The sequence below is a fragment of the Microtus oregoni genome, unplaced genomic scaffold (assembly GCF_018167655.1).
Source record: "Microtus oregoni isolate MIOR12 unplaced genomic scaffold, Mior012 000046F_ref0000063, whole genome shotgun sequence".
Lineage (NCBI taxonomy): Eukaryota > Metazoa > Chordata > Mammalia > Rodentia > Cricetidae > Microtus > Microtus oregoni.
Genome location: NW_024543220.1, coordinates 4,117,561 through 4,131,613, shown reverse-complemented (window position 1 = coordinate 4,131,613; position 14,053 = coordinate 4,117,561). Strand labels below are relative to the sequence as shown.

The 14,053-nt window shown below is 42.7% G+C and overlaps 1 protein-coding gene across 1 annotated transcript; it reads left to right on the top strand.

The window, feature by feature from the left end:
• The first annotated feature begins 1,567 nt into the window (after positions 1 to 1,567).
• Positions 1,568 to 13,202, top strand: LOC121435532 (TRPM8 channel-associated factor 3-like). Its single transcript, XM_041634939.1, has 8 exons — positions 1,568 to 1,679; positions 2,172 to 2,808; positions 5,993 to 6,957; positions 7,215 to 7,312; positions 8,055 to 8,268; positions 8,546 to 8,785; positions 9,491 to 9,828; positions 11,845 to 13,202. The coding sequence occupies exons 1-8, from the start codon at positions 1,649 to 1,651 to the stop codon at positions 12,100 to 12,102; spliced, it is 2,781 nt and encodes a 926-aa protein (XP_041490873.1). The 5' UTR covers positions 1,568 to 1,648; the 3' UTR covers positions 12,103 to 13,202.
• Positions 13,203 to 14,053: the final 851 nt, after the last annotated feature.

Genomic DNA, 14,053 nt, shown 5'->3' with positions numbered 1-14,053 from the left:
ACACTGGCAAAGAGCTTTCCCTTCATCTCTAAGTGCATGGAGTGATCTCTCACTGGGAAGGCACGTTATTCCTATTACAAGACCTGTTCACAATGTGACCTCAACATGAACCAAAGTCATGTTTTGCATCTAAAATCCTGTATCCTGTACTTTCTATGAACTAGTCTCTGTGGTCAGTATAAAGGCAGAAACTTGGTCACCTGACTTCTCTTAGTAAATGAGTATTGGGAAACTGTAAAACCAGGGAAAGAAAAAAAGGGCAGTGTGCAGGAAATGAGCTGCTGCAGACTCAAAATCGCAAGGCAGATTCATGTTGTTTTTAAATAGTCTTTACTGAGACTAGAATGGGATATAAAGCTGAAAGGCCATGGCGAGGCACACCGGGACGTCATTTGCAGGCTGAAAGAAAGGTTCCCATTTTCCAGGAATGAGGCGCCTTCTCTGGTTTTGTTTCTCCTGAGCCAACAAAGACCCTGACAAAAAAGTAACTTAGGGGTGGAAAGATTTATTTTAGTTTGCAGTTTCGGGTTGCAGTCTATAATTTCAGGGGATTCATATGGGTAGGAGCTTAAGAATGTCACACCACATCCCCAGTGATGAACATAGAGAAATGAATGCATCATGCCTACTACTTGCTTGCTGAGGGCCCAGCTAGCTTCTTCCACTCTTGCACAATCCAGGACCCAACACATGAAGGGCCTCCTTGGGTCTTTCCACTCCAGCCTATAAACCACAATCCCAGAAAACCTAGACAACAATGAGGACCCTAAGAGAGACATACATAGATCTAATAATCTACATGGGTAGTAGAAAAAGATAAGATCTCCTGAGTAAATTGGGATCATGGGGACCTTGGGAGAGGGTTGAATGGGAGAGGAGAGGCAGGGAGGGGAGCAGAGAAAAATGTAGAGCTTAATAAAAATCAATAAAAATTAAAAAAAAAACCAACCAATTCACAGTCCAGGCAACCATCCCCACGACATGCTCACAGGCCAACTCAGTCAGGATAATTCCTGGTTGAGATTCTTTTCCCAGGAGGGTCTAGGTTGTGCCTACTTGACATTAAAGCCAATCAACAGTGAGGGTTTCTTACCAGGAGAGCTCATGTGATAACTGGTGTAGTCCAAGCCTGAAATCTTAAGGTCCTGAAACAGGCTAGGAATGCCAAGAGTGGAAAGAGATGGGATTCATATGCTGTGAAGTTTGATGATGGGGTGTTTGAAATGGAGAAAAGAAGAGGGCAAATGTGCTGCTCCCCATCATTCTGAGTAACTGGGGAGAATGATAAACAAACAGGAGTCGGCTTTTGACAGATGTATACGCCAGTCTCTAAACAAACCAGCTTTCACATCAGACCTCTCAAGGCTGATAGTATCATCTTTACACGGAAAGAAATAAGTTCATATGTTTGCTCTTTTGGAAAGATGAGCTTAGTTCCTCACAAATAAGAAATGGAGCTGATAACTGTAATATGCCTAGCAAAATAAAGGATTTGTGTACCTTAAAGAAGCCATAGCCATGGGGATCTTATAAATGAAGAGCAGCTGGTGGGCAGCACGGAGTCAGAAAAAAAAGAGTCAAAACAATGGAAGAGAGTTATAGGGAGCATCTGGGTAGAAGTAAGGAAAGAGAAAGCAAGAACTGAGTGATGAAAATACATCCTAAGGGAGAAGCGAGAGGTAAGTACTCTAACAACTTCTTCTTCTACTTCTTCTTCTTCTTCTTCTTCTTCTTCTTCTTCTTCTTCTACTTCTTCTTCTTCTACTTCTTCTTCTTCATCTACTTCTTCTTCTTCTACTTCTTCTTCTTCATCTACTTCTTCTTCTACTTCTTCTTCTTCTTACACTTCTTCTTCTTCTTCTTCTTCTTCTTCTTCTTCTTCTTTCCTTCTATACTCTTTTAAAAAATATTTTTATTGAGCTATACATTTTCTTCACTCCCTTTCCTTTCTTCCCTCTCTCCCCTCCCCTCCCCTGTGGTTGCCATGCTCCCAATTTACTCAGGATATCTTTTCTTTTTCTCCTTCCTAGACACATAGATGGATGCACTCTAACTTCTTAAGCTTGAGTCCAGACTTTCTTGTGCAAAACACTGTAAAAGAATACATATTGCTTTTATTCATTTAGTTCCTGTTTATTCATTCACATCCTGAGTCTCTGTGTCTTCTGCAGCAGTTGGAAGAACCATGGCAACAAATCCTGATGCTGCTTTTGAGACCCTCATGAATGGAGTGACCAGCTGGGATCTTCCTAAAACTTACATCCCTTGTGAACTCCTTCTTATTGGGGAGGCTGCCTTCCCAGTGATGGTGAATGCTAAGGGCCAGGTGCTCATTGCTGCCTCTTCCTATGGCCGAGGCCGCCTGGTTGTCGTATCCCATGAGAGTTACCTGCTGCATACTAACTTGGCCCCATTTCTTGCAAACGCAGTGAACTGGCTCTGCCCCTCCAAAGGGGCTCCCATCACAGTGCATTCCTCCTTGGCATCACTGGTAAACATCCTTCGTTATTCTGGTCTAGAGGCGCTGGTTCAGCCTGAGCCTGGAGAGGCTCCGGGTGTTTACTGCACTGATGCCTACAATGACAGTTTGACTGAGAAGCTGGTCCAGTTTGTGAAGCGCGGTGGGGGCTTGCTCATCGGGGGCCAGGCCTGGTATTGGGCCAGTCAACATGGCCATGACAAAGTGCTGTCCAGTTTCCCCGGGAACCAGGTGACAAGTGTGGCTGGCGTGTACTTCACAGATGTCTGTGGGAGTAGAGACTGGCTCGATGTCTCTCAAGAGATACCCAATCTCACGCTTTATGTCAAGTAAGTGACGTTTCCCTTTCTTGTTAAGTGTCAATTACCCAATTACCCTATTTTAAAAGGAGCTTTCAGTTTAGCAGTGGATAAGTTGGTTATCACGGAGTTAAATAATTATAAATACTAATGTAGTTTTCACCTATGGTAGTTGTCTTAGTTACTGTTCTATTTCTGTGATGAGACACCATGGTCATGGGAACTCAGAAAGGGACACATTTAATCAGGGCTGGCTTACACGTCCAGAGGTTTACTCCATTATCATCATGGTGAGAAGCTTAATGGCACACAGGCAGACATGGTGCTGGAACAGGAGCCAAGAATTCTACATTTAGATTGGCAAGCAGGAGGAAGAAAGAGACTCTGGGCCTGGTTTAAGCTTCTGAAATCTCAAAGCCTGCTCCCAGTGACACACTTCCTCCAACAAGGCCACATCTCCTAATAGTGCCACTTCCTAGAGAATAAGCATTCAGATACAAGACTATGGGGGTCATTCCTATATGAACCATTATATTAGTTAAGCAACACTATCTTATGTTCTCTAGTAATAGACTTGCTATTTAATACCTTGAGACTGGAGTATTTTGTTTTATTTACAATTGAGTGCCCTCATTATAAGTAATTATAAAGGAGTGGTTACAACTTGAAGGTAAGTACAGAAAAGGTTTACAAAATATATGAGAAATAAATTGTGTTTTTTCACATTTGGGGAGATGGCTTAGAAGGAAAAGTCCTTGCCAACCAAGTGGGAGGACCAGAATTAGATCCCTAGCACCCCAACAAATACTAGGCTGGCATGGAGGCTCCTGAACAATTCCAGTATGTGGAAGGTAGAGGGATCCCTGGAAGAAGCTGGCTATGTAGGCTACCTGAACGGGTGAAGCTCTGGGTTCAATTGAGAGATTCAGCATTAAGAGATAAAATTGAGAGTGATCAAGGAAGACTTCCAAACACTAGATTGATGTCACCATGGGTATACACACACTCAGAGTTTCATCTGCAGATAGTTGTGAGCACACATACAAGTAAATACCGTTTATACACATCATCCCTCACGCACAGAAATTTAAAAAATGAATTATGTCTGTTTTGCTTACCATTGTATTGTTAGAACATCATGCAAGATCTGGTACTGTTGAGTAAATCAGTCAATGAAGCCCAATGTTAATCTATTCCAGAGATAGGTAGGAAAATGTGACATGAATGAACTGTGTAGCTTCACATTCAGGAGCCTCTCTCCTGAAGCAAAGTGGACCTTCAGGAAAGGGCAGTACCTGAGCTAAAGTGGCAAAGTGTGGTGAGACAGCTAGAGGCAGCCCTGCAGCATCGTCTTCCATAGTAGAGCAGGATCTTCATAAAGATTAGATTTAAAAAATAAGCTATCTATCTAATAAAAATTAGATAAAAAAGAAACAAGTAGTTTTCCCTTGACTGTAGGATTGGATCAAATGCATGATGATTTTCCTTCCTGAAAGATTCCATTAAGAGTAACTAGTGTGCTGGGCAGTGATGGTGCACACCTTTAATCCCAGGAGGCAGAGGCAGGAGGGTCTCTGAGTTCAAGGCCAATCTGGTCTACAGAGTGAGTTTCAGGACAGCCAGAGCTGCACCAAGAAACCTTATCTGGAAAAACAAAAGACAACAAACGAACAGGAGAGAGTTGCTCTGGCAGGATGAAGAAGCGCAGAGGGTGAAGCTATTATCAATATTCGTTGTTGAAGCTTCCACATGAACATCTACAGCTCAGCACATACAAGTTTTTACACCTAGTCCAATCAGGCAAAGGCCTGACTCAAAATATTTGTTATGAAATGTCTTTTGAAATTGAAAACTACCATTTACAAAAGCCATGTTGACTTCTGCTCACAGCAAAATATAGCCTGTACTATTACCAGTGCGGAAAATGACAAGTTTTGGCTTAATGAATTGTCACCATGGGATAGAGAAACTTTATTCATTTGTGTTATTTGATTACCAGTGCAGAAATTTTTTATATATTCAAAGCAATTTATGCCTCTTTCTTGAAATGTCTGCTCCTCAATTATTCCACTTAACTTTCATCTCCTCTTACTGATTATCAATTGTCCTTCCCGTATTACAGAAACTGCTTCTTTATCCTTTTTACATGTTGCCAATACTTCCTCCCACATTCTACTCAATAGCCTGGAGTTTTTGTTTTGTTTTATTTTGTTTTGTGGTTTTCTTGTTTTGTTGAAATACAGAGACACATACCTGCTGTGATCAGTTTTGTTCTTTTTTTTCTTCCCTTCCTCTCATCTTCCCTTCCTCTCCTCTTCCCCCTTCCCTCCCATTCCTTCCCTCTTCTGCCCTTCCATCTCCTGCATTTCCCTTTCCTTTCTGTCCATTCCCTTTATTTTCTTTGTTATTGACTTATGTTTATTGTACAAAATGATGGATTGGGTTAGGCTAGCACTGCACATACACATGAAACAGTTTCCTCATAGTCACCTCAATACCCTCTCTTGGCTTCCTTGTCCCCACTGGTCCTCTTCCTAAAGAATCCCCCTTCTACCTTTATATCATTTAAAAAATTCTGCATATGGAGGGAAAAGTAGCATTTGTGAGTCTGGTTTCTCTCCTTCAGCACAATCATTTCCAGTTTTATTATTTTGTTGTTGTTTCTGTTAATTTTTTCCAGTATTGAGGTTGAAACCCAAGTTCATACACACGTGTGGTGAGTGCTCTACCACTGTGACTTATTTCCAAAGGCAGGCTATTTACACACTCAGTTAATTTAATACTATTAATGATTCAAAGAAGCAACTTGCAGCAATTCCCTCTGGGAAATTTCACTAGGATGAGTTCTACAGGTATATTAAGCTTTATTGTACGATAGATAGAGGTACTGTCATGTTAAACACTCCCAGTTAAAGTAGATTTGAAGATGCGTCACAGCGAGATGTACACGCCTCTCTTCCGTTCACTCTTTTTTTTCATTTTTTTCTTTTTCAAGGCAGAGTTTATCTATGTCGCAGCCCTGGACATCCTGGAACTTGCTTAGTAGATCAGGCTGGCCTTGAACTCACAGAGGTCTGCCTGTCTCTGCCTCCAGAATATTAGGATTAAAGGCATGCAGAAGGTTTTGTACCAAAAGCGCCGAGGTCCTGGATAATCTCTGCCACCCTGTCTCTACTCATTCCTCTTCAGTAATGTGAGAACTGTCTCTTTCCAGGTGTGAAGATGAGCTCAAATATGACCAGCAGCAACTCCTGGAAGGGCTGTCTGAGATAGACATCAAGACAGGACCTGTCCCCTCCCAGCTGCTGGTACATGGGCAGCGGGCCTTTCCCTTGGGAGCGGACAATTCATTCAATTGCTTTCTCGCAGCTGCCCGCTATGGCCGTGGTCGTGTGGTGTTGGGAGGACATGAGAGTTTGATGATTAATGAAGCAATGCTGCCGTTTGTGCTCAATGCTTTGCGCTGGCTGATGGGACATCAGACAGGCAAGATTGGGTTGGCTTCAGAAATGAAAGCCCTGAAGTCTATGTTACCAAGCAGCAGCTTCCAGTGGAGTGAAACGGAACTTCTGACCAGTGATTTGAGTGTCTTTTGCTGCTGCTCATTCACTGGCATAGATGCCAAGAAAGTAGAAGAATTTGTTGCAGAAGGCGGAGGCTTGCTAATTGGTGCAGAGGTCTGGCAATGGGGCCGCAGGAACCCAGACTCTGAGTGTATGACTCAGTGCCCAAATAACACCATCCTTAAATGCTTTGGCCTTGGCATCTTAAGCCAGGTAGTCAAGCGAGGCTCCTTCCCAGTCCCAAATCCTCAGGTGATAAACTATCATATCCGTAGAACCCTGGCCCAATTTGAGTCCATGATTGACAGCCAGGAGACCATAATTCAAGAGAGATGGCTGGAGAAGCTCGTGAAAGATTGTTCCTACATGTTTCAAATGACACATCAGAGGATTTCTGTCTATGACTCTGTGAAGAAACATGCCCTGAAAATCATCCAAAACAAGGGCTTCCCAACTGTGACTGAGGAACACCCAGTCTTAAATGGCAGCTCTCAGGCCTTTCTGCTTTTCCTGGCTTATGAATTATTCAAATCTGGAGTTGCCGTATCTCAGCTACTTCCTCCTCCCTCCTTACTACCCCCCACAGAATCTCCCATGGTCATTAAAATCAGCAAAGGTAAGAAATGGAGAGGGGACCCTGGGCATTCAGGACTAGAGAAAAGGGGCTGATAAGCATCAGCCTTGCTACACAGCACTTTCTACTCAAAAGTCCATTTTCTTTCTTTTCTATAAACTTTTAAGAAGGGAAGTTTAGGAACACAGGCAGCTTGGGTGGTTAAAGGAGGGTCAATGAGACCGAGTAGCTCTGTTGGTGGAGTCAGAGTTCTGGGCTGAAGGTGGAAAGATGATAACCTCTCTTATGATTCTTGTCAGACAACCGCAATTCCTGGGTGAGCACTGGACTCTACTTGCCTGAAGGTCAGGTTGCACAAATAACACTTCCCAGTGAAGTCACTAATGCCAAGCTGAAGGTAAAGCATTCGTTCCCCATTAAGTGAATTTTTGACATGTCCATACCAGCTTTACATTCTCTTCTAGCAATTTGTTTGTTTATTCGAGACAGGGTCTCTCTGTGTGGCCCTGGCTCTCCTGGAACTCACTGTGTAGACCAGGCCAGCCTCAAACTTAGAGAGAATCTCCTGACTCTCTTCAGTAATATTTTAGATTCTCCCAACACCTTCACCAGATGGTTAAGTCAGAACAGACCCTCTTTTTATAGACAAAGACAGTAGTCATTGCAAGGCTGAATCTTGGTGCATGACTGATGCTTAGAAATGCTCTCCCTTCAACCCCTCTCCATCTTGTGCTTACTCTCAAAGCTTCTCTCGTTTTTTGTTCTTGGAGAATCCAAAATACTATCCAAATGTTTTCCAAGCTTCAACTCCATAAGCCATTTCCACAGTCCTTGCTTGTGGAGACCCAAAGCAGAGACATGGGCAGTTGCTTTCTGAGTCAATATTTACATTGGAACTAGTTAGATTTAATTTTTTAAATCCTCAAACTCTACAGAGAACAATGAGTGGTTATGAACAAGTAAGTGTGCCCTTGAGAAGGTGGATAAGTAACAGCAATATTCTACTTATACATATGACCCTTGTCATTCTGAGGTTCTCTTCTCGCCACCTCTGGCAGGCCTCCTACACACATATACAAATCCATACAGAGAGGAAATGGTTTGGCCATTCTCATGATGACTTATGCTCATTATGATAGGTCCTCATTGGTTGCCACACGGATAACATAAGTGAAGCAAAGGCTTACAACCGTCCTCCTGTGATGACATACACACATGACTTAAATGAATCCCCGAAGTCCATCTCCTGGCTGTATGGGGGGCTTCTCTACATCGTTGTTCCCCCCAAGTACAATCAGGATAATGTGTCGATCACCATCAGTGGGGCTGTGTCTGCTCCATACTACAGAATGGGTGAGTAAGAGACCCAGTTTCACAATGGGATGTAGAACAGAGGGAAACAGGAAGGAGAGAAGGGACCAGGCTTGAGAGAGGCAATGGAATGATTGAGGAAATGTGAGTCCCGAGACAGAGAGGGAGCTAAAAAGTATCAATACCTCTTCTAGGGTCTAGAAGGTTAAAAAAGGAGGACAAAGAAAGACAAAAAGAGATTTATTACCAAGTTATCTCTCTGTGTGGTCTACAGTTAACTTGAAATTCGGAAAAAGTGGTATGTAATCTTTATTTCCAGGTGAGACGACACAGGAGGAATGGAAGAAGCTTATCAAGCACAGCAAAGCTCCCTGGGGAGAACTAGCCACAGAGAATATTATCCTGACAGTCCCAACAGGAAACCTCAAGGTCCTTCAGGACCCATTCCCACTGCTCCAACTCTGGGATAAGATGCTCCAGGCTGTAGCAAGATTGGCAGCCACACACTTCCCTTTCCAAAGACCCGAGAGGGTTGTGCTTGATAAACAGATTTCACTTGGTAGGTACTCCATAGGGATGCTCTGAGAGTTGAGCTTCAACTGAACCGAATTTTGTAGAGATCAGTGGAGAACATAGTCCATCATCATTTAATCTTAAAAATGCAAGAAACTAGGAAACATAGGAAACTAGGAGCAAAAAGCAAAATCTGTGGATTTTTCATGTGTCCTTACAGAAGACTATTGAATGGAGTTAAAGCTGGGGAAGAGAAAAGACAAGAGATGTATGCTCAGTAGGTTTCAGCAGAGACAAGAGGACTTGTTAATGCTGAATGAAACAGGTTAAATAACAGATGTGTAGGAAACAATGAGAAAACTAATTGCCATCTGCAGAGGTTCAAAATGATTCCTTAAGATTAAGACTAAATGGGGGGGGGGAGAATCTTATTATTTTCCCTCAGTGCTGGACACATACACACAAGACGTCATGACATGCATGCGTAACCTAGCTAAAAATAGAGGAGATCCTGGATGATGCCAGTCAGTATTACAGTCCATATACACCTACCCTTCACAGTGAAAGGCAGATGAATGTCAAACTCTGTCCAAGAAAAAGAGAAGAAAGCCCGATGGGCTGCAAATAAACTTAGGCAGTGCATGGAGCCCAAGTGCACTTACTCAGTGTATCCTGGGGCTTCTGGGACAGTGGAGATGTGGTCTACATTACATGTGTCATTTCTTCACTTATTTCCTGTTGTTTTCCTCAGGTTTTCTGCACTCTGGATACCCCATCATGGGCCACACTAGCATAGCCGAAGGCCTGGTTGACGAGGTCACCATAAGATCACATGGTAGCTGGGGTGTGATCCATGAGCTGGGTCACAACCAACAGAAGGGAATATGGAGTTTCCCACCTCACACCACTGAAGCCTTGTGTAATCTCTGGAGTGTTTATGTGCATGAGACTGTTCTGAACATCCACAGGGATCAGGCCCACCGTTCTCTAAACCCTGATCTTCGGAAGCAGAGGATCAAAAACCACCTGGCCAAGGGAGCACCCCTGAGTAACTGGGTTGTCTGGACAGCTCTAGAGACTTATCTCCAGGTACTGAGCAAATATTCAGTGACGTGGGAGCCATCAGACTTGCCAGTTATCCCAACATCCATGCACAGTGCCTGTCCTTCCAGGATATGGGAGATAGGCCAAGGGTGGCATCTTGCTGAGGGTCGGGCATGATACATATGATATGGTTAATATGTAGATACCTAAATACCCAACCACATAGCTGTGGAAATAAATAAAAGTTTGTGGGATCACTATGGCAAATACAATGTAATCAAATAGCTGTACTCAGGAAATCAGCAGGAAAACTCAGCTTTGTCAGATGCAAAGAGTTTCTCCTGATTTACGTTGCTACCTTAGGAGAAATTAAGGTCACCCCACTCCAACAATGTATTATGAAGACGGAGTGTAGGGACTGCGATCTGGTAAGAATTTCTTCAAAATATTATCTTCTTAAGCAAGCCTCAAATGTGAATAAAGTCAGGCTTCACCATAAAATAAGTAATGTGCAGTATTTCATAGCATTTGAAAATCCCTTCCCGTCTAAGTCCTCACCACCTGTGGGAAATACATTGGAAAAATATCCATATAGCCATACTACTTGCTAGAACTTCCAGGGTAGCAGAAATGAGCTGCTTGCTGACGACCCAATTAATTTGTAAAGATCAACCCAGGGCCTCGTTTCAATGCTTTAGGCATGAGCGCACTCTGTCTCTGTGTTTTCACTGCCTGTGCGATTTAAATGAGTCTGAGATAACTTCTGGACCACACTAGCTTCCTTCTTAATAAGAAATCTGTCTGAGAATCTACTGGATCCAGTCATGGTGTCAGTCAAAACCTTGACATTCAAGTTTATTTCAAAGTCCATGCGGGAGAGGCTGCTGCTCTGGCTGGGCCTGAGTCTGAATTTCTGGCTGGGGAGCTGCCCCGCCCGCCACTGTTGATTTTCCACACCCAGCATCACAAGCAGAGCTCAGCTCTCCAGCACCTTCCAGTCCAGTTCTCCAGTACTCTCGTGGCAATGTCCTGCTCTCTAAACGGGATCCCAGATGGATTTCTTTTGCAGAATGCTGCCGGAAAACAATGTAAACCTACTACCAACTGTAGCTCTCTGCTCCTTCAGGTACAATGCCAAACCACCTCCATCCAGTTCAAGTTCCCACCTGTTACTCAATCTGCAGCAACTGCAAACATTTTCTCTTTAGAACGACAGGCCACGGTTCATCTTGCTGGCATTTCCTAATGATGTTTCCTTTTTTCTCTCTGAACTGAAACTACCTCTTTTACATATCAAGAAACCCCAAGTAGCTTTTAATATCAGCGTCTTTGTTGCTTCTAGGAAGTCTTCTTTCCTTTATTATTTTCCTTGGTGGTCTCTACTCCCTGCTCTGTGTTCTAATGCTGCTTGTATGTGCATGCTTCTGCTATGTCTAAGCACATGCCTCTGCTGCTCAGCATAACTCCCAAATCCACACAGACCTTCAAGGACAGTTGGTTAGGGTTAGTGTGGAACAGCTCCTATTAGCCTAGGCTGTGGTTAAGGTTGAGCAAGAAAGAAATGACCAGTGGGTGCTGGCTGAAATGCTTTAACTATTGCTCAGTGCTGTTATTCCTAAGGGTCACAGAGTCATAGAACATGAACCAGACATCTTTCTTTGCTGAATCTAAGACAGAGTGATCCCAGCCATCTACCCGCAGTGTTTACCTGCTCAAGATGAAGAAATCTAGCACACCTCAGTCTGATTGAGATCTTCATTATTAAGCTTAGCAGCAACAGGAATAGCAACGCTCAAATTCACTGCTGCTTACCGAGACCCTGATATGGATCAAATGAGTAACAACCCAAAAATCCCTCTGACATTGTACTGAAGCAGTTTGAGATACGACACCTGCCACAGGGATAGGCTTCTAGAAGAAAAGAAATGGGAGGCCCACTGACAAATTAAACCAACATAACAGTATGGCTTATAACTAAAATTCCAATGTGGTTTCGCGCATGAGTTCAGGGGGTGACGTGCTGGGTGTATATGTCATTTTTCTATTTCTTTCTCTTTCCAGCTCCAGGAGGCCTTCGGGTGGGAGGCATTCATCAAGATCTTTGCTGACTACCAATCCCTCTCTAGCTTTCCTCAAAACAACAAAGACAAGATGAATCTGTGGGTGAAGAAGTTCTCTGAGGTTGTGCGGAAGAACCTGGTCCCTTTCTTTGAAGCCTGGGGCTGGCCTGTCCAAAATGACGTCGCTGAAAGCCTGGCCTATTTGCCAGAGTGGCAGGAAAACCCTATGAAAATGTATACAGCCAAGGGAACAGAATGAAGTCACAACACAAGTTCTAGCTGGGAAAAGACAATTTATTTATTGGACACAACAGAAAATCCTCATGATTCAACAAAATTCAAGTTGAGTAACTTTCACCCCTTCAGTTGTCAGAATCATCTTAATCATCGTTTGCAAAACAGATTCAATTAGACAGTAATTTTTCAAAACTTGCAATATAGATGGCTCAATATATTGCTTCTAGATTAATTTTAAGCTACCTGATTTGCCTCTTGACCTTTCTGTTTAGCATTTTTCATATTCTCTGTGTGTGTACAGAAGCTGATCAATGTCTTTGCAAATTCATGGCACATGAATATTGCTAAACTATGTACCTTATATATATATGGCTTTCAGGACAAGTGAGTAAACCTGAATTTCAAAATGACCAAGGAGAAATAAGAAGGATTCCTGACATCAACCTCTGTCCTCCACATTCATGTGCACACATACACACATCCATATACACATGAATGCATCCTATGCACACACATGAAAAGTGAAAAGAAATAAATTAGTGAAATAAGTCATCAGTGCTATCTCTACAGCCCTTATCAGAAAGAACAATCTATCATAGCTGTTCTGTTCATAATGACAGGAACCCAAGATATGCTAAAAGAGAAACACATATGGGAATTCTTTATGCTTTCATCTGTTTTGTGAAATTTTCTATGGAGAACTGACTTTCATTTTTACATGACAGAAATATGCTGTCAATCAAAATCTCCAAACATCCCCATCACAAAATGTAGGCATGAATCCATGGATGGTCAACCACACCTCTCAACTTGCTGGACTCAGTAACTTTACTACCTATGCTCACAGATTTCCTAATGAGTCACAAAAACATAGTTAGGAAAGAATTTATTCTTGAAATCAGGGTTTCTATGAATCATATAAACCTAAAATTGTCTTGTAGTAGCACTATACTCACAGAAACAGGACTCTATGACTTAAAAAGGGATGAGATATCAAAGAGAAAGAGCTATGTCTCCAATGATAGTTTTCATGAATCTTGATTTAGTAGTGACTTGAGTTCCATAGCAGGACCCAGAATGTCTTGTTTACTAAGTCAATAAAGTGTTGCCTTTGTTTCTGCCAACTTGAGTTTCTTTCTCCGGATATCAGAAAAACCCAAGTAAAGTTCCTTTACTAAAGCACCCCGCAGCCTGCTGCTTGAGACGTCAATAAAGTGAATCTTCTCTGGAATACACTCTCCTGGGTTCACATCTCTTTCTTACTCTTAATAGCTGGGGCCCCAGCATGTGAGAGAGGACAGTTAAACACAAGATAGCTTACTTCTGATGGTAAACTTGGCCAAGAGTCACCAAGAGTATCATTTATTCTTCTCATTGCTGTGACCAGATAAATATGTAACAGGAGTCCCTCATGGTAGGAGAAGTATAATTGTGTTCATGATTTAAGAGAATAGAGTTCTTTGTCTCTGGGAGGGTATGGTGGTGCTGGAAACTGCAGGAACTTGCTATCTACCTTTTTCATCCCTCAGCAAAATAGAAAATAGGAAGCAGCACATTATATCCCTCAAAGCCTACCCTACTCTCAGTAGTCTATGTTTTCTCGGTAGATCCAAAAGTTCCACATCATCCCAGAAACAGCATCATCAGCTGTGGACCAAGTGTTCAAACATATGAATCTATGGGGAGCATATTTATCTATATATCTGTGGAGCCTGGATATGCCTCAGTGGTACTCACTTGCTTAACACGAGAGGATCAAGGGATGTTTGGGATCAAACCTAGGGCCTTGAGCATGTGAATACCACTGACCTACATCCCTAGATTCTCTCTTAAAAGAGAATAGATGCCCAGCTATGAATCAGGACGAGGTACATGGTTTATCTGTGGTCACACTACGCATTCGTGAAATACTTCTCATCTCTCCTACAATTGTCTAGTTAGTGTTCTCTCCCCATCAGGCAGTCCATTACACT

What these genes read in the sequence shown, in the direction of transcription:
- LOC121435532 (XM_041634939.1), top strand. Translation starts at nt 1,649, where the DNA reads ATGAAAATACATCCTAAGGGAGAAGCGAGAG. An exon ending in TCACTAATGCCAAGCTGAAG is followed by an intron (nt 7,313 to 8,054) that starts GTAAAGCATTCG and finishes TCATTATGATAG; the next exon opens with GTCCTCATTGGTTGCCACAC. An exon ending in CTCTAGAGACTTATCTCCAG is followed by an intron (nt 9,829 to 11,844) that starts GTACTGAGCAAA and finishes TTCTCTTTCCAG; the next exon opens with CTCCAGGAGGCCTTCGGGTG.